This window comes from Tachyglossus aculeatus, chromosome 4 (genome assembly GCF_015852505.1).
Source record: "Tachyglossus aculeatus isolate mTacAcu1 chromosome 4, mTacAcu1.pri, whole genome shotgun sequence".
Classification (NCBI taxonomy): domain Eukaryota; kingdom Metazoa; phylum Chordata; class Mammalia; order Monotremata; family Tachyglossidae; genus Tachyglossus; species Tachyglossus aculeatus.
In genome coordinates, this window is record NC_052069.1 from 134,182,684 (window position 1) to 134,209,688 (window position 27,005).

The window sequence follows — 27,005 nt, forward strand, 5'->3', positions numbered from 1 at the left end:
CTTCTCTGGCAGTTTTTTTTATGGTATTTGTTAATCGTTTGCTACGCGCCAGGTACCGTACCAAGTGGTGGGATAGATAGGAGATTATCAGGTTGGACGAAATCTCTGTCCCACGTGGGGCTCACGAGTCTCGCTCCCCATTTTACAGATGAGGGAACTGAGGCCTGGAGAACCCAAGGCCATACAGCAGACGGGGGGCGGAGCCAGGATTAGAACCCAGGTCTTTAATAAGAAGAAGAATGGTTGTGGTATTTGTTAAGCACTTCCTGTGTGCCGGGCACTGTACTAAGCACCGGACCGCAAGTCGGGGTGGACAAGATCCCTGTCCCACCTGGGACTCGCAGTCTTCATCCCCATTTTACAGATGAGGCACAGAGAAGTGACTTGCCCAAGGCCACCCAGGGCCTTCCGATTCCCAGACCCGGGCTCTAGCCACCAGGCCACACTGCTTCTCCCCACAGCCTCCACTGCCAGAGATTCAGTCAACGGTTCGGTCGTATTTATTGAGCGCTTACTGTGTGCAGAGCACTGCGGTACAATCCGAGCCTCCCGCGGCTCCCGCAGAACCTGGAGGAGACATGAACCGGTCTCACCCCCTCCGCCCTTCCATCCCTGAACTGAATAGATGGGCTCCATTTTCGGCTTAGGGCGATGCCAAGAGGAGAAATCAATATTTGGAGCCCCCGGGCCGCCTCTCGACCCAGCGATTTTCCTGAGCTATTAAGTATTTAACGGCCCTTTCGCTCCGGTAATTAGGGAGCCGAGTTTTCTGTATCCGAGCAGTCCGCGGATGGACAGAGTGCCTTGTCGGAATGACAGCATTCACTCCTTCTTCCTACTAGGGCTCCGATGATTTAAAGGGGAAACCGAGGCGCCTGGGGGAAAAGGATCCCCCGGCAGCCCTGAAATTATTTTTATCAGTTCAAGGTCGGCAAATAACGGCAAAATAACTCCTTTAGTGACCGTCTAATAGCACCAGGCCTGGCCTTGCTTATCTCAGGTCCTGCCCTCTTTAGCTCTGCCCTGCAGGGACAGAATGGGACTCTAAGCAGTTGGTAGGAGTTGTCATATTTAGCTTCATAATAATAATAATAATAATAATAATAATACTTGTTACTTTCCAAGCACTCTTCTAAGCGCTGGGGTAGATACGAGGTTATCGGGTTGTCAGGTTATCTCTTAGTCCTGCCCTCTTTAGCTCTGCCCCGCAGGGACAGAATGGGACTCTAAGCAGTTGGTAGGAGTTGTCATATTTAGCTTCATAATAATAATAATAATAATAATAATACTTGTTACTTGCCAAGCACTCCTCTAAGCGCTGGGGTAGGCACGAGGTTATCCCGCGTGGTTGTCTCCCAGCCTTCATCCCCGTTTTACAGATGCGGTGGCTGAGGCCCCGCGAAGTGAAGCGTCTCGCCCAGGGTCACCCAGCTGACGGGTGGCGGCGCCGGGATTAGAACCCACGACCTCTGCCTCCCGAGGCCGTGCCCTTTCCACGAGGCCACGCTGCTTCTCACGTCTCAGTTCCCTCGTCTATAAAATGGGGTTGAAGAGCGCGAGCCCCGTGGGGGACAGGGACTGCGTCCAACCGGCTTAATTTGTATCTACTCCAGCGCTTAGAACAGTGCTTGGCGCATAAGTGTTTAATAAAGACCATCACCGTTATTCCAGTTTTAGCCTGGTATTTTTAATTCATTCTTTATGACTTGTAGTGAGAGGCCTCAGATCATTGCGTTTTGCGTAACGGCCAAGGGTGGAAGGTTTGCCGATGTCGGCCTCGCGCAAGAACACTGTACTCGAGGAGGAAAATATGGGGTTAATGATAATAACTGTAGTATTTGTTAAGCGCTTACTATGTGCCAGGCACTGTGCTGAGCCCCGGGGTGGATCCGAGCAGATTGGGACGGACGCATCCCTGTCCCACTTGGGGCTCGCGGTCTCACTCCCCATTTTCCAGATGAGGCCCAGAGAAGTGAGGTGGCTTGCCCGAGGTCACACAGCAGACAAGGGGCGGAGCCGGGATTAGAACCCAGGTCCTTATGACGTCCGGGCTCTAACCACTACGTCGTGCGGTTCAGACATTTAGGCCTTTCTACATAGTTGCGGTCTTTCTGAGGGTCTGAAGCAAGGAGTGTAAGCTTTCTGTGGGCAAGGAATGAGCCTGCTATACTGTACAAGCAGCACGGAGTAATGGATAGCGCGCAGGCCTTGGGGTCGGAAGGTCATGGGTTCTAATCCCGGGCCCACCACGTGTCTGCTGTGTGGCCTCGGACAAGTAATTTCACCTCTCTGGCCTCGGTTCCCTCATCTGTAAAATGGGGGTTAAGACCGCGAGCCCCGTGTGGGATGGGGACTGTGTCCGATCTGATTTGCTTGCATCCACCCTAGCGCTCAGTACAGTGCCTGGCGCGTAGTAAGTGCTAACGAAATAGCACGATTATCACTATTATCTTATGCACATGGTAAACCCTCAATTAATACAGCTGATTGATGGATTGAGCGATGGGAGTTGGAGCGTGTGCGGTTTTCAGAGAGGTTGTTTTGTGTGCGGATTTGGGTGTTTAAAAAGGAATAATAATAATAATAATGATGGCATTTATTAAGCGTTTACTATGTGCAAAGCACTGTTCTAAGCGCTGGACAAGGTGATGAGGTTGTCCCACGTGGGGCTCACAGTCTTCATCCCCATTTTACCGATGAGGGAACTGAGGCCCAGAGAAGTGAAGTCACTTGCCCAGAGTCACACAGCTGACCAGGGGCGGAGCCGGGATTCGAACCCATGACCTCTGACTCCAAAGCCCGGGCTCTTTCCCACTGAGCCACGCTGCTTCTAAAGGAAGACACAGAAAGCAGCATGGCCTAGGGGATAGAGCACGGGCCTGAGCGTCAGAAAGACCTGGGTTCGATTTCCGGCTCCGCCATTTGCCTGCCGGGTGACCTTGGGCAATCACTTCATTTCTCTGGGCCTCAGTTTCCTCATCTGTTCAATCAATCGATCAATCGATCACATTTATTGAGCGCTTACTGTGTGCAGAGCACTGTACTAAGCGCTTGGGAAGTCCAAGTGGGCAACGTATAGAGACGGTCCCTACCCAACAGCGGGCTCACAGTCTAAAAGGGGGAGACAGAGAACAAAACCAAACCTACTAACAAAATAAAATAAATAGGATAGATATGTACAATTAAAATAAATAAATAAATAAATAAATAGAGTAATGAACATTAGAGAAGTAAAGTGTGCAGGCTGGGTGGTGGTAGGAGATCAATGGTTATTCAAGTAATCAATGGCTTTTATTCATCATCATCATCAATCGTATTTATTGAGCGCTTACTGTGTGCAGAGCACTGTACTAAGCGCTTGGGAAGTCCAAGTGGGCAACATACAGAGACAGTCCCTACCCAAAAGTGGGCTCACAGTCTAAAAGGGGGAGACAGAGAACAAAACCAAACATACTAACAAAATAAAATAAATAGAATAGATATGGACAATTAAAATAAATAAGTAGAGTAATGAACATTAGAGAAGTAAAGTGTGCAGGCTGGGTGGTGGTAGGAGATCAATGGTTATTCAGGTAATCAATGGCTTTTATTCATCATCATCATCAATCGTATTTATTGAGCGCTTACTGTGTGCAGAGCACTGTACTAAGCGCTTGGGAAGTCCAAGTCGGCAACATACAGAGACAGTCCCTACCCAAAAGTGGGCTCACAGTCTAAAAGGGGGAGACAGACAACAAAACCAAACCTACTAACAAAATAAAATAAATAGAATAGATATGTACAGGCAAAATAAATAAATAAATAAATAAATTATAAATAAATATAATAAATAAATAAATAATAAATGAGAAGCAGCGTGGCTCAGTGGAAAAAGCACGGGCTTTGGAGTCCGAGGTCATGGGCTCAAATCCCGGCTCCACCACTTGTCAACTGTGTGACTTTGGGCAAGTCACTTCACTTCTCCGGGCCTCAGTTCCCTCGTCTGTAAAACGGGGATGAAGACTGTGAGCCCCGCGTGGGCCAACCTGATCACCTTGTAAATTCCCCAGCGCTTTGAACGGTGCTCTGCACGTAGTAAGCGCTTAATAAATGCCATTAAAATAAATAAATAAATAAATAGAGTAACAAATATGTACAAACAAACATGTACAAAAATATTTACATATATGCCTGCTTATATTTTATAAATATTTATAAAATTTATATGATATTTCATATTTTATAAATATATATATTTTATATATACCTGTATATGTATATACAGGTATATACATATATACCTGTGGGGATGAAAACTGTGAGCCCCACTTGGGACGTGGACTGTGTCCAACCTGACTAGTTTGTACCTGCCCCAGCGCTCAGTACAGTGTCGGGCACGCAGTAAGCGCTTAACAAATACCATTAAAAAAAAACGGTACAAACTGCCACCAGGACCCTGCCTTTGGCAAACTCTCCTCCTTTAGGAATCCCGCTCAGAACGGGCGGCCTTTGTGCCCTCTCTGGAGACAAAGACTTGGCGAAAAACAAATCCCCGTTGTACTTGCGCTTTTATTATCCATTTTCCCAACAAAGCCTTCATTGCTCAGCTCTTGGGGGGAAGGCGGTCGGGACTGAATCGAGGAATGAAAGACATTGTGCGAAGGCCCTGAATCGCCGAGAGAACTCGGGCCGCAGAGCTGCGAGGTGCTTTTAGAAATTTCCGACGAATCTTAGCGATAAATGAAGAAAAATGACGCGTATCTTCTCGCGTCCCTCTGGGTTTTCTCTCTCCTTGCTCGGGCCTTGAGCTATCGGGGTGGATTAATGGGTACAGCGTGGGCCTGAGAATCAGAAGGACCTCGTTTCTCTCCTTCTCCAACCCAGCCTGCAAACTTTGCTCCTCTGGTCTATTTATTTTTATTTTATTTTGTTATTATGTTGGGTTTTGTTCTCTGTCTCCCCCTTTTAGACTGTGAGCCCGCTGTTGGGTAGGGACTGTCTCTATATGTTGCCAATCTGTACTTCCCAAGGGCTTAGTACAGTGCTCTGCACATAGTAAGCGCTCAATAAATATGATTGGTCCTTTTAGTCCAGTGCTCTGCACACAGTAAGCGCTCAGTAAATACGATTGATTGATTTTAGACCGTGAGCCCGCTGTTGGGTAGGGACTGTCTCTATGTGTTGCCAACTTGGACTTCCCAAGCGCTCGGTACAGAGCTCTGCACACAGTAAGCGCTCAATAAATACGATTGATGATGATGATGATGGTGCTGCCCTTCTCAACGGGCCTCCATCTCGCCCGTCTCGCCGCCGATCCCCGGCCCACGTCCTGCCTCTGACCTGGAACGCCCTCCCTCCTCAAATCCCCCTCAAATCCCACAGATAATTCCTCTCCCCCCTCTTCAAACCCTTATTGTAGGCACGAGGGGCAGGTGGCTGGGGGGGACGCCCTGCCCCGTGACCTCGGACGAGTCACTTCACTTCTCCCTGCCTCAGTTCCCTCGCCTGGAAAGCGGGGATGAAAAGAACCGGTACTACCCAAGCGCTTAGTACAGTGCCCTGCACACAGTAAGCGTTCAGTAAATACGACTGAATGAATGACTCCCCACAGCACCTATGTATCTATGTGTAATTTATTGTTTTATCTATTTGTATTAACGTCTGTCCCCCCTCTAGACCGTGAGCTCGTTGTTGGGTAGGGGCTGGCTCTCTACGCTTCCAACTTGGACTTCCCAAGCGCTTAGTACAGTGCCCTGCACACAGTAAGCGCTCAATAAGTAAATACGACTGAATGAATAAATGCGATTGAATGAATGACTCCCCACAGCACCTATGTATTTAGTTGTATCTATCTGTAATATACTGCTTTATCTGTTTGTATTAATGTCTGTCTCCCCCCTGTAGACCGTGAGCTCGTTGTTGGGTAGGGGCCGTCTCTCTACGCTTCCAACTTGGACTTCCCAAGCGCTTAGTACAGTGCCCTGCACGCAGTAAGCGCTCAATAAGTAAATACGACTGACTGACTGAATGAATAAATGCGATTGAATGAATGACTCCCCACAGCACCTATGTATTTAGCTGTATCTATCTGTAATATATTGCTTTATCTGTTTGTATTAATGTCTGTCTCCCCCCTGTAGACCGTGAGCTCGTTGTTGGGTAGGGGCCGGCTCTCTACGCTTCCAACTTGTACTTCCCAAGCGCTTAGTACAGTGCCCTGCACGCAGTAAGTGCTCAATAAGTAAATACGACTGAATGAATAAATGCGATTGAATGAATGACTCCCCACAGCGCCTATGTATTTAGCTGTATCTATCTGTAATATATTGCTTTATCTGTTTGTATTAATGTCTGTCTCCCCCCTGTAGACCGTGAGCTCGTTGTTGGGTAGGGGCCGTCTCTCTACGCTTCCAACTTGGACTTCCCAAGCGCTTAGTACAGTGCCCTGCACGCAGTAAGCGCTCAATAAGTAAATACGACTGACTGACTGAATGAATAAATGCGATTGAATGAATGACTCCCCACAGCGCCTATGTATTTTAGCTGTATCTATCTGTAATATATTGCTTTATCTGTTTGTATTAATGTCTGTCTCCCCCCTGTAGACCGTGAGCTCGTTGTTGGGTAGGGGCCGTCTCTCTATGCTTCCAACTTGTACTTCCCAAGCGCTTAGTACAGTGCCCTGCACGCAGTAAGCGCTCAATAAGTAAATACGACTGACTGACTGAATGAATAAATGCGATTGAATGAATGACTCCCCACAGCACCTATGTATTTTAGCTGTATCTATCTGTAATATATTGCTTTATCTGTTTGTATTAATGTCTGTCTCCCCCCTGTAGACCGTGAGCTCGTTGTTGGGTAGGGGCCGTCTCTCTATGCTTCCAACTTGTACTTCCCAAGCGCTTAGTACAGTGCCCTGCACGCAGTAAGCGCTCAATAAGTAAATACGACTGACTGACTGAATGAATAAATGCGATTGAATGAATGACTCCCCACAGCACCTATGTATTTTAGCTGTATCTATCTGTAATATATTGCTTTATCTGTTTGTATTAATGTCTGTCTCCCCCCTGTAGACCGTGAGCTCGTTGTTGGGTAGGGGCCGGCTCTCTACGCTTCCAACTTGGACTTCCCAAGCGCTTAGTACAGTGCCCTGCACACAGTAAGTGCTCAATAAGTAAATACAACTGAATGAATAAATGCGATTGAATGAATGACTCCCCACAGCACCTATGTATTTAGCTGTATCTATCTGTAATATATTGCTTTATCTGTTTGTATTAATGTCTGTCTCCCCCCTGTAGACCGTGAGCTCGTTGTTGGGTAGGGGCCGTCTCTCTACGCTTCCAACTTGTACTTCCCAAGCGCTTAGTACAGTGCCCTGCACGCAGTAAGTGCTCAATAAGTGAATACGACTGACTGAATGAATGAATAAATGCGATTGAATGAATGACTCCCCACAGCACCTATGTATTTAGCTGTATCTATCTGTAATATATTGCTTTATCTGTTTGTATTAATGTCTGTCTCCCCCCTGTAGACCGTGAGCTCGTTGTTGGGTAGGGGCCGTCTCTCTACGCTTCCAACTTGTACTTCCCAAGCGCTTAGTACAGTGCCCTGCACACAGTAAGCGCTCAATAAATACGATTGAATGAATTGAATGAATTGAATGAATGAATGAAAGAGGCCTTCCCAGACTAAGTACCATTTTTTTCCTCACCTCTGCGTCACCGTGACTGGCTCCCTTTGCTCTTCCCCACCTGCCCAGCCCCACGGCACTTACCTTATTTGTGATTTTATTTATTTCTATCGCTGTCCGTCTCCCCCTCCTCTAGACTCTAAGCTCGTTGTGGGCAGGGAACGTCACGCTATTGTCGTGTTGTACCTTCCCAAGCACTTAGTGCCGTGCTCTGCGCACTGTCAGCGCTTAATAAATACAACTGAATGGACTGATGAATGATCTGGGTTCTAATCCCAGCTCTGCCACATGTCTGCTGTGTGACCACGGGCAAGTCACTTCACTTCTCTGGGCCCCAGTTACCCCATCTGTAAAATGGGGATTGAAAGCGTGAGCCCCGTGTGGGATGGGGACGGAGTCCAACCCGATGAGCTTGGATCTACCCCAGATCCAGATCTGGCACGTAGTAAGTGCTTAGCAAATACCACAATTGCATTTATTATTATACTCAAGGCCTCAGTTACCCCATCTGTAAAGTGGGGATTGAAAGCATGAGCCCCATGTGGGATGGGGACTGAGTTCAACCCGATTAGCTTGGATCTACCCCAGAGTTTCGTACAGTGTCTGGCACGTAGTAAGTGCTTAGCAAATACCACAACTGTATTTATTATTATAGTCAAGGCCTCAGTTCCCTCATCTGTAAAATGGGGATTGAAAGCGTGAGCTCCATGTGGGATGGGGACTGAGTCCAACCCGATTAGCTTGGATCTACCCCAGAGTTTCGTACAGTGTCTGGCACGTAGTAAGTGCTTAGCAAATACCACAACTGTATTTATTATTATACTCAAGGCCTCAGTTCCCTCATCTGTAAAATGGGGATTGAAAGCGTGAGCTCCATGTGGGATGGGGACTGAGTCCAACCCGATTAGCTTGGATCTACCCCAGAGTTTCGTACAGTGTCTGGCACGTAGTAAGTGCTTAGCAAATACCACAGTTGTATTTATTATTATACTCAAGGCCTCAGTTCCCTCATCTGCAAAATCAATCAATCAATCATATTTATTGAGCACTTACTATGTGCAGAGCACTGTACTAAGCGCTTGGGAAGTACAAATTGGCAACATATAGAGACAGTCCCTACCCAACATTGGGCTCACAGGCTAAAAAGGGGATGAAGACTGTGAACCCCATGGGGGACAGGGAGTGGGTCCCACGCGATTAGCCGGTATCTACCCAAGCGCTTTGTACAGTGTTTGTCGCAGAGTAAGTGCTTTACAAATACCACAGTTATTATTATTGTTATTATTTTGGGGCTCACCCAAGAAAGCAGCAGATAATGGAGGATAACGGCAGATCCCGGGGAACCATCATGGGGCTGGGGTCCCTGACGCGTGGGGGGACTCACCCGGGCTGCCAGTCTGCTCCGTAAGGAGAGGACTCCACTCCTCATCCTCGTCAGGCTCTCGGGCTTCTCCCTTGGAAATCTCAATGACTTGGAGCCGACGAAGGTTGTCCACGTTTACGTCTCGAAGGCCCCTCTCCAGTTCATCCACGATCCGTTTTCCCGGCTGACGGGTCAAAACCGTAATCTGAAAGAATAATAATCATACTGTCACGTACACCGCCCTAAGCACCGGGGGGGATGCAATCAAATCAGGTTGGACATTAGTCCCTTCCCACGTGGGGCTCGCGGTCTCGATCCCCGTTTTACAGATGAAGGAACTGAGGCCCAGAGAAGTGAAGTGACTTGCCCGAGGTCACACAGCAGACAAGTGATGGAGCTGGGATTAAAACCCCAGTCCCTTTGATTCCCAGTCCCATTTGTTAAGTGCTGCTATGTGCCAGGCACTGTACTAAGCGCAGGGCTGGGTACAAGCGTATCGTTTAGACGTGGTCCCGGTCCCACGTGGGGCTCACAGTCTCGATCCCCATTTTCCAGATGAGGTCACCGAGGCCCATCATCATCATCATCATCAATCGTATTTATTGAGCGCTTACTATGTGCAGAGCACTGTACTAAGCGCTTGGGAAGTACAAATTGGCAACATATACAGTCATCATCATCATCATCATCAATCGTATTTATTGAGCCCTTACTGTGTGCAGAGCACTGTACTAAGCGCTTGGGAAGTACAAATTGGCAACATATAGAGACGGTCCCTACCCAACAGTGGGCTCACAGTCTAAAAGGGGGAGACAGAGAACAAAACCAAACATACTAACAAAATAAAATAAATAGAATAGATATGTACAAAATAAATAAATAAATAGAGTAATAAATATGTACAAACATATATACAGGTGCTGTGGGGAAGGAGGTAAGATGGGGGGATGGAGGGGGGACGAGGGGGAGAGGAAGGAAGGGGCTCAGTCTGGGAAGGCCTCCTGGAGGAGGTGAGCTCTCAGCAGGGCCTTCAAGACGAAGAGGGCGGGACGGCCGCCATCCCTGCCCTTCAGCTGAGGAGACGGCCCAGAGAGGTGAAGTGATTTACCCAAGGTCACACAGCAGACAAACGGCGGAGCTGAGATTAGAACTCATGACCTTCCGACTCTCAGGCTCGGACTGTATCCACCATGCCACACTGCTGGCGAAGACCCGGTCAGGGTCCAGTTGGGCGTCAGACTACCCACCTCCCACTGACAAAGATTCATTCATTCATTCAGTCGTATTTATTGAGTGCTTACTGTGTGCAGAGCACTGTACTAAGCGCTTGGGAAGTACAAGTTGGCAGCGGGGGGAGTGTGGCTGACTGACTGAGTGAAAGATGGTGGCAGAGGGAGTGTGGTTGACTGTCCGACTGACTGAAAGATGGTGGCAGAAGGAGCGTGGCTGCCTGACGGACTGAAGGATGGAGGCAGAGGGACTATGGCCCCTTCCGCGTTTCATCATCATCATCAATCGTATTTACTGAGCGCTTACTATGTGCAGAGCACTGTACTAAGCGCTTGGGCCCCTCACCTCCAAGGTGCTGCTGTTGAGGGAACCGCAGACCAGCCTGTGCCTGTTGTACTGCTCGAACTGCCGCAGCCCGTCCTGCACCGCCGACCGCAGACGCTCTCCCCCCGGCCCGGCGCGTCCTTCTTCCCTCGGCAGGCTCCGCAGCTCGGTCACGCTGGCCTGGAGGCGAGGAAAATTCCCCTTCACCTCCTGCGGGGTGGAAATCAGAGGGAAAAATCAAGTCGGTGAGGGTTCTTGTGGAAATCAGAGGTACTCCTGGCAAATCGCCTTGTGGGCCCGAGCCTTCTTGTCGGCCTTGAAGGTTTTCAAGCACTTAGCGATGCCTTGGGGTAAATGCAAGATACGATTCATATCGGTAGTTTATTGAGAAAAGTGACACTCCCCTGCCTCTCCCTACTCTTGGCCCTTCTTCATCCCGCCCGTCTTTCCCAGCAGTATCTCTAGAGGAGATTTCCTGCCTTCTCTCAAAATCTCCACCTGCCCATCCAACCCCATTCCTTTGCACCGTATTGAAACACTGCCATATTTAAGCGTTGGCTCTCCAATGGCTTCTTCCCCTCTGCTTTCAAACATGCCCGCGTCTCCCCTATCCTAAAAAACCCTCCCGGATTATCTTTGTCCAGAAATGCTCTGGGCATATTATTCCCCTCCTCAAAAATCTCCAGTGGCTACCAATCAATCTGCGCATCAGGCAGAAACTCCTCACCCTGGGCTTCAAGGCTGTCCATCACCTCGCCCCTTCCTCCCTCACCTCCCTTCTCTCCTTCTCCAGCCCAGCCCGCACCCTCCGCTCCTCCGCCGCTAATCTCCTCACCGTACCTCGTTCTCGCCTGTCCCGCCGTCGACCCCCGGCCCACGTCCTCCCCCGGGCCTGGAATGCCCTCCCTCTGCCCATCCGCCAAGCTAGCTCTCTTCCTCCCTTCAAGGCCCTGCTGAGAGCTCACCTCCTCCAGGAGGCCTTCCCAGACTGAGCCCCTTCCTTCCTTTCCCCCTCGTCACCCTCTCCATCCCCCCATCTCACCTCCTTCCCTTCCCCACAGCACCTGTATATATGTATATATGTTTGTACATATTTATTACTCTATTTATTTATTTATTTTACTTGTACATATCTATTCTATTTTATTTTGTTAGTATGTTTGGTATTGTTCTCTGTCTCCCCCTTTTAGACTGTGAGCCCACTGTTGGGTAGGGACTGTCTCTATATGTTGCCAATTTGTACTTCCCAAGCGCTTAGTACAGTGCTCTGCACATAGTAAGCGCTCAATAAATACGATTGATGATGATGATGATAGCTCCCTCCAGGTATCGCCCCATCTCCCTCCTACCCTTCCTCTCCAAATTCCTTGAGCGAGCTGTCTACCCCACTGTCTCGAATTCTTCTCCTCCGATTCTTTCCTTGACCCCCTCCAATCTGGTCTCCGTCCCCTTCACGCCGCAGAACCCGCCCTCTCTACGATTATCAACGGTCTCCTTCTTTCCAAATCCAACAGCCTCTACTCCGTCCTAATTCCCCTCAAACTCTCAGCTGCCTTTGATACTGTTGACAGCCCCCTTTTCCTGGGGACGTTAACGAACTTCGACTACTCTGACACCTTCCTCTCCTGGTTCTCTTCTTATCATCATCATCAATCGTATTTATTGAGCGCTTACTATGTGCAGAGCACTGTACTAAGCGCTTGGGAAGTACAAATTGGCAACAATTTGTCAGATTGTCGGAACAATTTGTAAGATAAGCCTCTTATCTCTCTGGCTGCTCATTCTCAGTCTCTTTCGTGGGCTCCTCCTCTGCCTCCCACGGCCTAAAAGCGGGGGTCTCTCAAGGTTCAGTTCTGGGTCCCCTTCTATTCTCCGTCTACACCAGCTGATATCTACCCCAGCGCTTAGGCACGTGGTAAGTGCTTAAATACCATAAAAAATTGAGAGATATTAAGCAAAGCACATGATCTCCAGACTCTAAGCTCCTTGTGGGCAGGGGATGTGTCTCCCAAATGCTTACTTAGTACAACGCTCTGCAGACAGCGAGACCTCAATAAATACCAGTGACCGATGGATCGATTGTTTGATCCCCGCCTTTCAGGAGTTTATAATCTAATGGAACGGATAGAAAGACGAAGAGTGGGAGCGACAGGAAGAGCAAGGACACAGTTGGAAGTCAGACAAATGGATGGGGATGAAATCGCTGAATAAATAATTTAATAGGCGGATAAAAATACGACTCAGTACGAAAGTGCTGAAGAGAGGAATGAAATCTATAAATGCTAAGGGTGGTGCTGGGTTGATGTGCCCGGCATCACAAGCAATTCAAGGAACAAGGAGAGGAATCTTCCCTGTTTGGTTCTGATCTCGGCTCCGCCTCTTGTTTGCTGTGTGACCTTGAGCAAGTCACTTCACTTTTCGGGGCCTCAGCTCCCTCATCCGTAAAGTGGGGATGGAGACTGTGAATCCTATGTGGGGCAGGGACTGTGTCCAATCTGATTACCTTGTGCGCTTAGTACGGTGCCTGGCACATAGTAAGTGCTTAAAAAATAACCATTTTTTTAAAAAGTGCCAATACTCTTACGAACCCCCTGAAATCTCAGGATAGTCATGTCTTCTCGGCTATCTGAGAGGCTCAGCTGGTTGCCCTCCTAGCCAAGGAAGCTTGTCCAATGGCCCACTTTTCACAGCCTTGGGGGGAGTTAATAATGATAATAATAATAATAACAATGATGATGATGCTTACATGCTCACTATGTGCCAAGCACTGTCCTAAGCGCTGGGGCAGATACAAGTTAATCAGGTTGGACACAGTCCCTGTCCCCCATGGGGCTCACACTCTCAACTTATATATTTTGCTATTCTAATGCCCACTTACTCACTGTACCTAGCTCTCATTTATCTCACCATTGACCCCTAATATCTACACCTTGCTTTGGGCCTCTGAATCCCCTTTTCCCTTCATATCTGACAAACCAACATGGTCCCCAGCTTCACAGCCCTACTACAATCATATCTCCTCCGAGAGGCCTATCAGTGGTATTTATTGAGCGCTTGGGAGACTTGGATAACTAACCCTTCATTTCCCTACCCCGTTTGCCCTCCCCTCTGCATCGCCTGTGTTTCTGGGGTGTACCCCTTAATAACTTTTATCATCACAACACCCCCAGACCCACAGCACTTATCTTTATACTCAGCCCCTTCCTTATCTATCACGCTTAGTGCTTCCCACATAGTAAGTGCTTAACAAAAGCCATTTCATTCATTCATTCATTCAGTCGTATTTATTGAGCGCTTACTGTGTGCAGAGCACTGTGCTAAGCGCTTGGGAAGTACACGTCGGCGACATATACAGCCCCTACCCAACGACGGGCTCGCAGTCTAGAAGCGGAAGACAGACAACAAAACAAAATATGGGGACGGCTGTCAAGGCGTCAGAAAACAGAAGTACAGCTAGATGCGCATCATGAACAAAATAAATAGAATAGTAAATATGTACAAGTCAGTAATAAACCAGTACAAACATATGTACAGGTGCACATCATGAACAAAATAAATAGAATGGTAAATATGTACAAGTCAAATAAATAGAGTAATAAATCTGTACAAAAATATATGCAGGTGCTGTGGTCATTATTATTATTATTATTATTATTATTATTATTTATTCTCATGTCCTAAGACCGTAAGCTCCTTGTGGACATCATAATAATAATAATGATGATGGCATTTGTTAAGCGCTTACTATGTGCAAAGCACTGTTCTAAGCACTGGGGAGGATACAAGGTGATCAGGTTGTCCCACGGGGGGCTCCCAGTCTTCATCCCCATTTGACAGATGAGGGAACTGAGGCCCAGAGAAGTGAAGTGACTTGCCCAAAGTCACACAGCAGACAATTGGCGGAGCCGGGATTTGAACCCATGACCTCCGACTCCCAAGCCGGTGCTCTTTCCACTGAGCCACACTGCTTCTCCGTTCTGTTATATTGCCCTCTCCCAAGCGCTTAATACCATACTCTGCACACAGTAAGCGCTCAATAAATACCATTGATTGATTGGGGACCAGGCAATATGGCGTAGCAGAGAAGCAGCATGGCGCAGCGGACCGAGCCCAGGCCCGGGAGTCAGAGGTCATGGGTTCTAATCCCGGCTCCGCCACGTATCTGCTGTGTGAGCTTGGGCAAGTCACTTCACTGGGCCTCAGTTACCTCACCTGTGAAATAGGGATTAAGACGGTGAGCCCCAGGTGGGACAACCTGCTTACCTTGTATCTCTATGCCAGCACTTAGAACAGTGGCTGGCACGTATTAAACGCTTAACAAATATCATAATTATTATTATTATGGCCGGAGAGCACACCAGCTGGTGATGTCTTAAACTTTTTTTTATTAGAGCAACCCTTGGAGCTATCCTCAACTGCCTTAGGAGAGAATCCCTAGTAGCCCTGGCTACCAGCCCAAAGCATCTCAGGGCCTTAATTAAAGGCCCAGCCATTATCCTGGGTCCCTGAGGCTAAATGTTCAGGACACTTCTGACGCTCCAGTTCAGGAATTCAAGTTCCTTGGGTTCCCTTTCCTACAGAAGCAATGTGTTTTAGTGGCTAGAGTCCGGGCCTGAGAGTCAGAAGGACGTAGGATCTGAACCCGGCTCCGCCGCGCGTCTGCTGTGTGAGCTCGGGCAAGTCATGTCACTTCTCTGGGCCTCAGTTGCCTCTTCTATAAAATGGGGATGAAGACCGTGAGCCCCCTTTTTCCTCTCCTCCTCCCCATCCCCCCCCGCCCTACCTCCTTCCCCTCCCCACATCACCTGTATATATATTCGTACAGATTTATTACTCTATTTATTTTACTTGTACATATTTACTATTTATTTTGCTAATGATGTGCCTATAGCTTTAATTCTTTTTGTTCTGATGATTTTGACAACTGTCTACATGTTTTATTCTGGGGTCTGTCTCCCTCTTCTAGACAGTGAGCCCGTTGTAGGGTAGGGACCGGCTCTATATGTTCCCGACTTGGACTTCCCAAGCGCTTAGTCCAGTGCTCTGCACACGGTAAGCGCTCAATAAATACGACTGAATGAATGAACGTGGGACCGGGACTGTGTCCAACATAGTGAGTGTTTAACAAGTACCATAATCACCATCACCATCATTACTGCTGGAGGATCTAACATGTTTTTCGCAGCGAGTGTGTTACCCGGCAATCAAAGTGGCCTTAATCACCAACTGGCTTACCACTTTGAGGTCTCAGGACTTAGATGAAAAAAAAAATATCTGAAGGAAATGGATTAATTTATAAATCTAGAGCTCCAAATCCAGCAAACTGGTGTTTGACCTTAATCTGCTTCTGTTCTGCCTGGATTAATTTAAAAGCTAAAAAGGATTTTTATACAAGCTCTCTCCCTTCCTTCCACCCCAGGCACTCATTTCTTACTCTTCCTTCGGAAAGGGGAAGGAGCAAATTCCTTTCAAACCTTTCCCATTTGCCTCCATCTCCTAATTCTCAGAAATTTCCCGGCCCCTTCGGTGTTCCTTTATTCATTCAATCGTATTTATTGAGCGCTTACTGTATGCCGAGCACTGTACTAAGCTCTTGGGAAAGGACACCACAACAATAAACGGTGACATTCCCTGCCCGCAATGAGCTCCCCTCCAGCTCCTCTATCATCTATCTGCTCTGTCGCTTACATGTCCTGGTTCATTTTTGATAATCTGGCGTCTACTACACTCCTCAATCTAATTTCCAACCAGTCAAGGGGAAAGATTAATCCTTTCCTCCACCCGCAGATAGCTACCGCTTAGGTTCAGGCTCTGTTCACATTGTAGCAAGGGCCCGCATTTGGGAGTCAGAAGGATGTGGGTTCTAATCCTGCCTCTGCCATTTGTCTGCTGTGTGAGCTTGGGCAAGTCACTTAACATCTCTGTGCTTCAGTTACCTCATCTGTAAAATGGGGATTAAGACTATATACAGCACAGTTCTACGTGTCTCAAAGCTGTACCTCCCAAGCGCTTAGTACAGTGCTCTGCACACAGTAAGCGCTCAATAAATACGATTGAATGAACGAATGAATGTTTATCCAGTCCTGGTCATGAGTCCTCAGGAAATTATTTTCTATTTATTCTGATGACTCGGCACCCGTCCACACGTTTTGTTTTGCTGTCTGTCTCCCCCTTCTAGCCTGCGAGCCCGTTGTTTGGGTAGGGACCGTCTCTAGATGTAGGCAACTTGTCCCTCCCAAGCGCTTAGTACAGTGCTCTGCATACAGTAAGCGCTTAATAAATACGATTGAATGAATGAATGAATGTGGGACAGAACTGTGTCCAACCTGTCTACCTTTGTACGTACCCTAGTGTTTAGAATAATTTATATTATTTATTTATATCGATTATTTATTTTTTATTCATTTATTCATTTATAATATTTATATAAAATATATTTATATATAATATAATATTTATATCATATACTTATATATTTATATTTATTTTTATATAACATATATAATATATTTTTATATATTTATTTAAATATATTTATATATTTATTTATTTTATGCTTATTTATTGATCATTAATTATTTATTTAATTTATATTGAGCGCTTCCACTTAACAAACGCCATTATTATCATCAACATTAATGACAATGGCACTTATTAGCGCTCACTATGTGCCAAGCTGACCAATGTAGATTGGATGACCGCACCGGCCTCCTTGCTGACCTCCCAGCCTCCTGCCTCTGCCCACTCCAGTCCATACTTCACCCTGCTTCCCGGATCATTGTTCCACGGAAACGTTCAGGACGTGTCGCCCCATTCCTCGGAAAAAATCAGCGGTTGCCCATCCACCTCTGCATCAAATAAAAACTCCTCACCAGTGGCTTTAAAACCAGTCCGCCACCCACCTTGCCCCCTCCTACCTTACCTCCCATCTCTCCTTCTACAACCCGGCCCGCACACTTCACCCCTCCAGTGCTAACCCGTGAGCTCCGGACGGTAAATTATAGACTCTATCATCATCAATCGTATTTATTGAGCGCTTACTGTGGGCGGAGCACTGTACTGAGCGCTTGGGAAGTACAAGTTGGCAACCTATAGGCTCTAGACTTAGTGCAGTACTCTGCGCAAAGCAAGTGCTCAATACACAGCACTGATCGATCATCTGAAATCATGCTGATGATGAGGATGACGAGGATGATGATGACGATCCCCCTTCGAAGTCGATTGAAGGCCCACCTCCTCCAGAAGGCCTTCCCTGACTAAGCCCTCCTTTCCTCTTCTCCCATTCCCATTTTCGTCGCCCCGACTTGGTCCCTTTATTCCTCCTTCCCACAAGCCCCACAGCACTTAGGTACATCTATTTAAGTTATTTATTTATATTAATGTCTGTCTCCCGCTCTATACCGTAAGCTCGTTGTGGGCAGGGAACGTATCTGTTCTACTGTTCCGATGTCATCATCATCATCAGTCGTATTTATTGAGCGCTTACTGTGTGCAGAGCACTGGACTAAGCGCTTGGGAAGTCCAAGTTGGCAACATATAGAGACAGTCCCTACCCAACAGTGGGCTCACAGTCTAAAAGTCCTCTCCCAAGTGCTTAGTACAGTGCCCTGCGCACGATAAACACTCAATAGACTGAATGGCGATGATGACGACGGCGTTGCTCAGAGGAAAGAGCTGGCGCTTGGGAGTCCGAGGTCATGGCTTCGAATCCCGGCTCCGCCGCTTGCCAGCTGTGTGACCTTGGGCAGGTCACTTCACTTTTCCGGGCCTCAGTTCCCTCATTTGTAAAATGGGGATTACGACTGTGGGCCCCACGTGGGACAACCTGATCACCTTCTATCCCCCCTCCCCAGCGCTTAGAACGGTGCTTTGCACATAGTTATTATTTATTTACATTATTTATTTATATTGATGTCTGTCTCCCGCTCTAGACTATCAACTCATCGTGGGCAGGGAACTTATCTGTTCTATTGTTCTGACGTCCTCTCCCAAGTGCTTAGTACAGTGCCCTGCGCACGATAAACACTCAATAGACTGAATGGCGATGATGACGACGGCGTTGCTCAGTGGAAAGAGCCGGCGCTTGGGAGTCCGAGGTCATGGGTTCGAATCCCGGCTCCGCCGCTTGCCAGCTGTGTGACCTCGGGCAGGTCACTTCACGTCTCCGGGCCTCAGTTCCCTCATTTGTAAAATGGGGATGAAGACTGTGGGCCCCACGTGGGACAACCTGATCACCTTCTAGCCCCCCTCCCCAGCGCTTAGAACGGTGCTTTGCACATAGTTATTATTTATTTACATTATTTATTTATATTGATGTCTGTCTCCCGCTCTAGACTATCAACTCATTGTGGGCAGGGAACTTATCTGTTCTATTGTTCTGACGTCCTCTCCCAAGTGCTTAGTACAGTGCTCTGCGCACGATAAACACTCAATAGACTGAATGGCGATGATGACGACGGCGTTGCTCAGTGGAAAGAGCCGGCGCTTGGGAGTCCGAGGTCATGGGTTCGAATCCCGACTACGCCGCTTGCCAGCTGTGTGACCTTGGGCAGGTCACTTCACTTCTCCGGGCCTCAGTGGGGATGAAGACTGTGGGCCCCACGTGGGACAACCTGATCACCTCGTATCCCCCCAGCACTTAGAGCAGTGCTTTGCACATAGGATGATGACGATGATGATGAAGAAGAGTGATCGGACCGTGAAACCAACGCAACCCTTGCCCGTTTTGGCCCCCGGGCCTTCAGCGGCTGGGGGATTCCTCCCTAAAGTTGGGTCGGGAGGCACTCACCGCAAAAGGAAGTATGCACTCGACCTGATCCCGCGCCACGTTGATGCCGAGCAGCTGGATCCGGCTGGGGCCGGCCAAGCTGCAGGCCAGCGAGAAGAAATTCAGCAGGGCCTCGCAGACGTTGGAATGGACGTCGGCCCACGAGGGGAAGGTGCCGTCCAAGATGAGAAGCCTTGGGAGCTGCCACGGGCGGGTGGAGGAGGGACCTGGTCCCCCGTGATGGAATGGCCCGGGATCCATGGAGGACATGCCAGCCGTTTCCTCTCCGCTCCTGCGGGGAGGAAAGGGAAATCACCAAGCTTTAGACGGCGGCACGGTGCTACTCGGAGAACACCACCAGCAGCAGCGATAATAACAATATTTGTTAAATGCTGACTATATTTTTTACGGTGTTCGCTAAGCGCTTACTATGTGTCAAACACTATTCTAATAATAATGATGATGATGGCATTGATTAAGCGCTTACTATGTGTCAAACACTATTCTAATGATAACAATGATGATGACGGCATTTATTAAGCACTTACTATGTGTCAAACACTATTCTAATTATAATAATGATGATGACGGCATTTATTAAGCACTTACTATGTGTCAAACACTATTCTAATAATAATGATGATGACGGCATTTATTAAGCACTTACTATGTGTCGAACACTATTCTAATAATAATAATGATGATGATGGCATTTATTAAGCGCTTACTATGTGTCAAACACTATTCTAATAATAATAATGATGGCATTTATTAAGCGCTTACTGTGTGTCAAACACTATTCTAATAATAATAATGATGATGATGGCATTGATTAAGTGCTTACTGTGTGTCAAACACTATTCTAATAATAATAATGATGATGATGGCATTGATTAAGCGCTTACTGTGTGTCAAACACTATTCTAATGATAATAATGATGATGACGGCATTTATTAAGCGCTTACTATGTGTCAAACACTATTCTAATAATAATAATGATGATGATGGCATTTATTAAGCGCTTACTATGTGTCAAACACTATTCTAATAATAATGATGATGATGGCATTTATTAAGCGCTTACTATGTGTCAAACACTATTCTAATAATCATAATGATGATGACGTCATTTATTAAGCGCTTACTATGTGTCAAACACTATTCTAATAATCATAATGATGGCATTTATTAAGCGCTTACTATGTGTCAAACACCATTCTAATAATAATAATGATGGCATTTATTAAGCGCTTACTATGTGTCAAACACTATTCTAATAATCATAATGATGGCATTTATTAAGCACTTACTATGTGTCAAACACTATTCTAATAATAATAATGATGGCATTTATTAAGCGCTTACTATGTGCAAAGCACTGTTCTAAGCGCTGGGGAGGTTACAAGGTGATCCAGAAGGACCTGGATTCTAATCCGGCTCCGTCGCTTGTCTTCTATGTGACCCTGGGGAAGTCGGTTAACTTCTCTGGGCCTCAGTTTCCTTACCTGTAAAATGAAATAATAATGGCATTTCTTAAGCGCTTACTATGTGCAAAGCACTGTGGGGATACAAGGTGATCAGGTTGTCCCACGTGGGGCTCACAGTCTTAATCCCCATTTTACGGATGAGGTAACTGAGGCCCGGAGAAGTTAAGTGACTTGCCCAAAGTCACCCAGCTGACAGGTGGCGGAGCCGGGATTTGAACCCACGACCTCTGACTCCAAAGCCCGGGCTCTTTCCACTGAGCCACGCTGCTTCTCTAATTCTAATTCTCATGCGATGGGGTAGATACAAGATAATGGGGTCGGACCCTGCGCCGTAGTAGGGCTCACAGTCCTTCATTTCATTTAATAATAATAATAGAGAAGCAGCGTGGCTCAGTGGAAAGAGCCCGGGCTTTGGAGTCGGAGGTCATGGGTTCAAATCCCGGCTCCGCCACTTGTCAGCTGTGTGGCTTTGGGCATGTCACTTCACTTCTCTGGGCCTCAGTTACCTCATCTGGAAAATGGGGATTAAGACTGTGAGCCCCACGTGGGACAACCTGATCACCTTGTATCCCCCCAGCGCTTAGAACAGTGCTTTGCACATGGTAAGCGCTTAATAAACGCCATTATTATTTCATTTTACAGATAAGGAAACGGAGGCCCTGAGGAGTTAACCGACTTTCCCAAGGTCACGTAGAAGACAAGCGACGGAGCAGGATTAGAATCCAGGTCCTTCTGATTCCCAGGCCCACGCTCTATCCAGTAGGCCTCGCTGCTTCGTGCTGGGAGCAGCGCCAAGGACTGTACTAAGCACCGGGGCGGATACGGTATTTGCAGATCAGATACAGTCCCTGACCCACACAGCGCTCACAGTCTAAGTAGGAGTGCTCTGCACATAGTAAGCGCTCAATAAATACGATTGATGATGATGGACAGGTATGGAATCCCCATTTCACAGATGAGGAAACAGGCACAGAAAAGTGAAGCGACTGGCCCAACGTCACACAGCGCACAAGCGGCCGGGCCGGAATCAGAACCCGGGTTCGGATGGCTAGGCCCCTATTCTTTCCGGAGAAACAGAGTACAATCCCAAGGGACTAAATGCAAACAGGAATTGGACACGGGGAGTGAATCCAGACTCGACTGTACATATTTATTACTCTATTTATTTTACTTGTCCATATCTATTCTATTTATTTATTTTCTTTTGTTAGTATGTTTGGTTTGGTTCTCCGTCTCCCCCTTTTAGACTGTGAGCCCGCTGTTGGGTAGGGACTGTCTCTATATGTTGCCAACTTGGACTTCCCAAGTGCTTAGTACAGTGCTCTGCACACAGTGGGCGCTCAATAAATACGATTGATGATGATGGAATCCCAGGACAAATCAGAATCGGTAGACTCCTGGGTTGGGTGGACCAATGGTCTGACCCAATGTGGCGTTGCTTACAACTTCCATGGTATCCAGTGGCTCTTCTGTAAAATAGACTAAGACCAGTGTTCTGATTGATTTCCCAGGAATTTGGTGGATTGATATTCCTACTTCAGTCTTATTAAGGTCACGTCTATTCCAAGAGGTCTTCCCCGATTAATGCTTGAGAAGCAGCATGGCTCAGTGGAAAGAGCAGGGGCTTTGGAGTCAGAGGTCATGGGTTCGAATCCCGGCTCCGCCACGTCTGCTGTGTGATGCTGGGCAAGTCACTTAACTTCTCAGAGCCTCAGTTCCCTCATCTGTAAAATGGGGAGGATGACTGTGAGCCCCACGCGGGACAACCCGATCAACTTGTATCCCCCCCAGCGCTTAGAACAGTGCTTTGCACATAGTAAGCGCTTAACAAATGCCATTATTATTATTATTATTGTTATTATTATTAATAATAATAATCCCTCTTTTCCCCAGCTTTCTCTCTCTTCTGAGTCATCTCTGCACTTGGATCTGTGACCTTTGGACTTGTGATATGCGCCCCACAGCACTTATGTACATAACTTTAAACGATATATTATAAGTTACTTATTCACATTACTCATGATGATGGTATTTGTTAAGCACCAACAATGTGTTCTAAGAGCTGGTGTAGATCCAAGCTAATCAAGTTGAACCGTCTCCCTCCCTGTCTAAAGTGTAAGCTCATACGATGGTATTTATTAAGCGCTTACCATGTGCAAAGCACTGTTCTAAGCGCTGAGAGAAGTGAAGTGACTTCCCCAAAGTCACACAGCTGGCAATTGGCAGAGCCGGGATTCGAACCCACGACCTCTGACTCCAAAGCCCGGGCTCTTTCCACTGAGCCATGATGGGCAGGGTACACGTCCGCTAATTCTGTTGTATTGTCCTCTCCCAGCACTTAATACAATGCTGTCCACGTAGTAAGCGCTCGATAAATGCCATCGATGGAGTGATTGATTCAGTCCCATGCATCCGCTGAGCCCTCAACAAGGACAATCAATCAATCAATCGTATTTATTGAGCTTGAGTAAGCGTTTCAAAAATGCCGCAGTTCCCCCATTCCAGAATATTACATTCAGCCTCACTGTTTTCTATACCAAAATGTTCTAACCCAGAACTTTATCCAAGTTGTATTATTTTTCATGCCCCCATATCCTTTTTCTTAGACTTTTACCAATATCCTTGGCCTAAGCATTGGTTCTTATTTTTCTTTTTTCTCTCATTTATTGAATTTCATCATCATCATCAATCGTATTTATTGAGCGCTTACTATGTGCAGAGCACTGTACTAAGCGCTTGGGAAGTACAAATTGGCAACAATTATTGAATTTCATGTGGACTGGGTGTGAAGGGATGGTTCCTAGAAGGGAATATTAAAGATGGATACAAATCCTCACCTAACCCTCTCTCCAGTCTGGGAAAAAATACCATGTCTGGGAGTCAGAAGACCTGGGTTCCAATCCCGGCTCTGCCAATTGCTTGGTGGGTGATTTTAGGCAAGTGGCTAAATTGCTTTGTGCCTCAGTTTCCTCAATTAAAACGGGGATTAAATACGTTTTGTCGCTCCTCTTTATCAATCAATCAATCAATCGTATTTATTGAGCGCTTACTGTGTGCAGAGCACTGTACTAAGCGCTTGGGAAGAACAAGTTGGACTTAAGACTGTGGGCTCCGTGTGGGACAGGGACTGTGTCCAATCTGATTAACTGTATCTACCCCAGCACTTGAAATCATGCTGGACACATAGTAAGTGCTTAATAAATATAATAAAAATAACAACTATTCCCAGAATTGAACACTTGAACACGGTCCCAATTTCTAATTCCAATCCTTTCCTCGGTTTTCCTTCTTTAATTGCCTTAATCTCCTCGCCCAGAACTTTAATTTTACTGGTTTCCATGCCTCGCTCTCCCCATTTCTAGAATTTCACCTCCATTTTATTATCTTCAGGCCTAATCTTTCTATTCCCAGACTTACTTTAATTTGATCATTTTTATTGCCCAAATCTCCCCGTTTCCCGAAATGTACTTCTGGCTTACTGTTTTCAAGGCCAAAATGTCCAAATCCCAGCATTTTACCTCAGTTTTTCAAGATCCCAATCTCCCCACACCCGGAATTTACCTCCTCTTCACTGGTTTCCCCTTCCTAATCTTCCTCTTCCCAGATCATTACTTGCGATTCTAGAATTTTAATCCTCAACCTCCCTAATTCAATCAATCAATCATCAATCGTATTTATTGAGCGCTTACTGTGTGCAGAGCACTGGACTAAGCGCTTGGGAAGTCCAAGTTGGCAACAATTCCAGAATTTTACCTCAGATCCTCAAAGGCCCAGTCTCCCCCAAATTCCCAGAATTTCCCCCTATCTCACCATTTTTATGGCAGCTAATCTCCCTAGTTTCTGGATTCTTACCTTATTTAATATTTTTAAAGCCCCAATCTCCCTATTCCCAGACTTTTTCACCTCAGATTTACTGTTTTCAGGGTCACATCGCCTTAATCCCAGATTTTTACCTCAGTCTCACCCCCAGCCCACTCTGGCCTCCCAATCCAGATTACCCCAACTTGACCCTTCTCCCTGCCCCAATTCCCCCAATTCCGGAACTTTACCTCAGCATTAACGTTTTTAATGCCCCAATCTCTCTATTCTCATTAATTACTTCGTTTCTATGAGGAGATTTGATATTCTGTTGGGAAATATTGTGTTAAATCAGGGCAATTTCTTCATTTTCTCCCCCCCGCTCCAGGGCGCAATGGAATATTCCCCCCCCCCTCCAGGGAGCAGGTACATTTTAACCCTTTCTCTCCTGACTCCAACCCTCAATTTTTTCCCCCAAACTGTCAAAGAAGGCAGAATCTCCCCCTTTTTCCTTCCCCAGAACCCAGAATACAAACAGTGCACCTGTATGTCCTGACATTGATTTATTTTACTTGTCCATATCTATTCGATTGATTTTCTTTTGTTAGTATGTTTGGTTTTGTTCTCTGTCTCCCCCTTTTAGACTGTAAGCCCACTGGTGGGTAGGGACTATTTCTTTATTTTACTTGTCCATATCTATTCTATTGATTTTATTTTGTTAGTATGTTTGGTTTTGTTCTCTGTCTCCCCCTTTTAGACTGTGAGCCCACTGTTGGGTAGGGACTGTCTCTAGATGTTGCCAACTTGGACTTCCCAAGCGCTTAGTACAGTGCTCTGCACACAGTAAGCGCTCAATAAATATGATTGATTGATTGACTTATTTGTTTATTTATTTTACTTGTACATATCTATTCTATTTATTTTATTTTGTTAGTATGTTTGGTTTTGTTCTCTGTCTCCCCCTTTTAGACTGTGAGCCCACTGTTGGGTAGGGACTGTCTTTATATGTTGCCAACTTGTACTTCCCAAGCGCTTAGTACAGTGCTCTGCACACAGTAAGCGCTCAATAAATACGATTGATTGATTGATTGATTGATTAATGTCACTGTAACTTGATCTCCTCTACCTCGCCCACATTCTGCCTCTGGCCTAAAACACCCTTCCTCTCCTAATTTGACAGAAAATGACTCTCCCCACCTGTCCTCCATGAGGCCTTCCCTGACTAATCCCTTATTTCCTCTTTTCCCACTTCCTCTGACTCACCCTTGCCCTTGGATTTGCTCCTTTTATTCACCCCTCCCTCAGCCCCTCGGCATTTATATACAGATCTGTAATTTCTTTATTAATTCTTTAGTTAATTATTAATTAAGAATAATTAATTCTTTATTAATTCTTTATTATTCTTTAGTATGGTTTTGTTTTCTGTCTCCCCCGTTTAGACTGTGAGCCCACTGTTGGGTAGGGACTGTCTCTATATGTTGCCAATTTGGACTTCCCAAGCGCTTAGTACAGTGCTCTGCACATAGTAGGCGCTCAATAAATACGATTGATTGATTGATATTAACATTTGTCTCCCTGTCTTAGTCTGCGAGCTCACGCTCTACCAACGGGGTGGTATTGTACTCTCCCCAGCTCTTAATAAAGTGCCCAATAAATATGACTAATGGATCGCTGTCTCAGGGAGGTGGGCATAATGCCCCCCACCCCGAGTGTGAGTCTGGCCATTTTAGTAATAATAATAATAGTAATAATAATTAGCAATAATAAGTGTACAGAAATTTTGGGACCCCTCCTTTTTTTTAAAATAAACGGTATTCGTTAAGCGCTTACTATGTATCGGGAACTGTATTAAGTGCGGGAGCATAATCATCATCAATCGTATTTATTGAGCACTTACTGTGTGCAGAGCACTGTACTAAGCGCTTGGGATAATGAGGTGTACTACAGAGCCTGGTAAAGTAGAGCGGAAGGAAAGCACGTATTCCCTGTCCACAGGGCTCTTGCAGTGTAATGGTGTCCAATCTGATTATCTAGTATCTCGCTGAGCGCTTAGTACAGTGCCCGGCACACAGCATGCGCTCATCAAATGTCATAAACAGATAAAAAGAAAGAGGTCGGCGCCGGCTTCGCGGGCTGAACTCCGGCCTGCTTTCCCTGACTGAACCCTCCCTTTCCTCTTCTCCCACTCCCTTCTGCATGATCAATCATATTTATTGAGCGCTTACTGTGTGCAGAGCACTGTACTAAGCGCTTGGGAAGTCCAAGTTGGCAACATATAGAGACAGTCCCTACCCAACAGTGGGCATGATGATGATGATGATGGTATTTGTTAAGCGCTTACTATGTGCCAAGCA

General features: G+C 46.5%; 1 protein-coding gene across 1 annotated transcript in view; it reads right to left on the minus strand.

Moving 5' to 3' along the window:
* The window catches only part of LOC119926514 (meiosis 1 associated protein), a 76,932-nt gene extending 57,273 nt beyond the window's left edge, over positions 1–19,659 (minus strand). Inside the window, exons 1-3 of the mRNA XM_038744529.1 lie at positions 19,387–19,659; positions 10,620–10,808; positions 9,066–9,249 (exon numbers count right to left, since the gene is read on the minus strand). Coding sequence (XP_038600457.1) covers positions 9,066–9,249; positions 10,620–10,808; positions 19,387–19,635 — 622 coding nt within the window. The 5' untranslated portion in view covers positions 19,636–19,659. The remainder of the gene's footprint in view (positions 1–9,065; positions 9,250–10,619; positions 10,809–19,386) is intronic.
* Between the last annotated feature and the right edge of the window lie 7,346 nt (positions 19,660–27,005).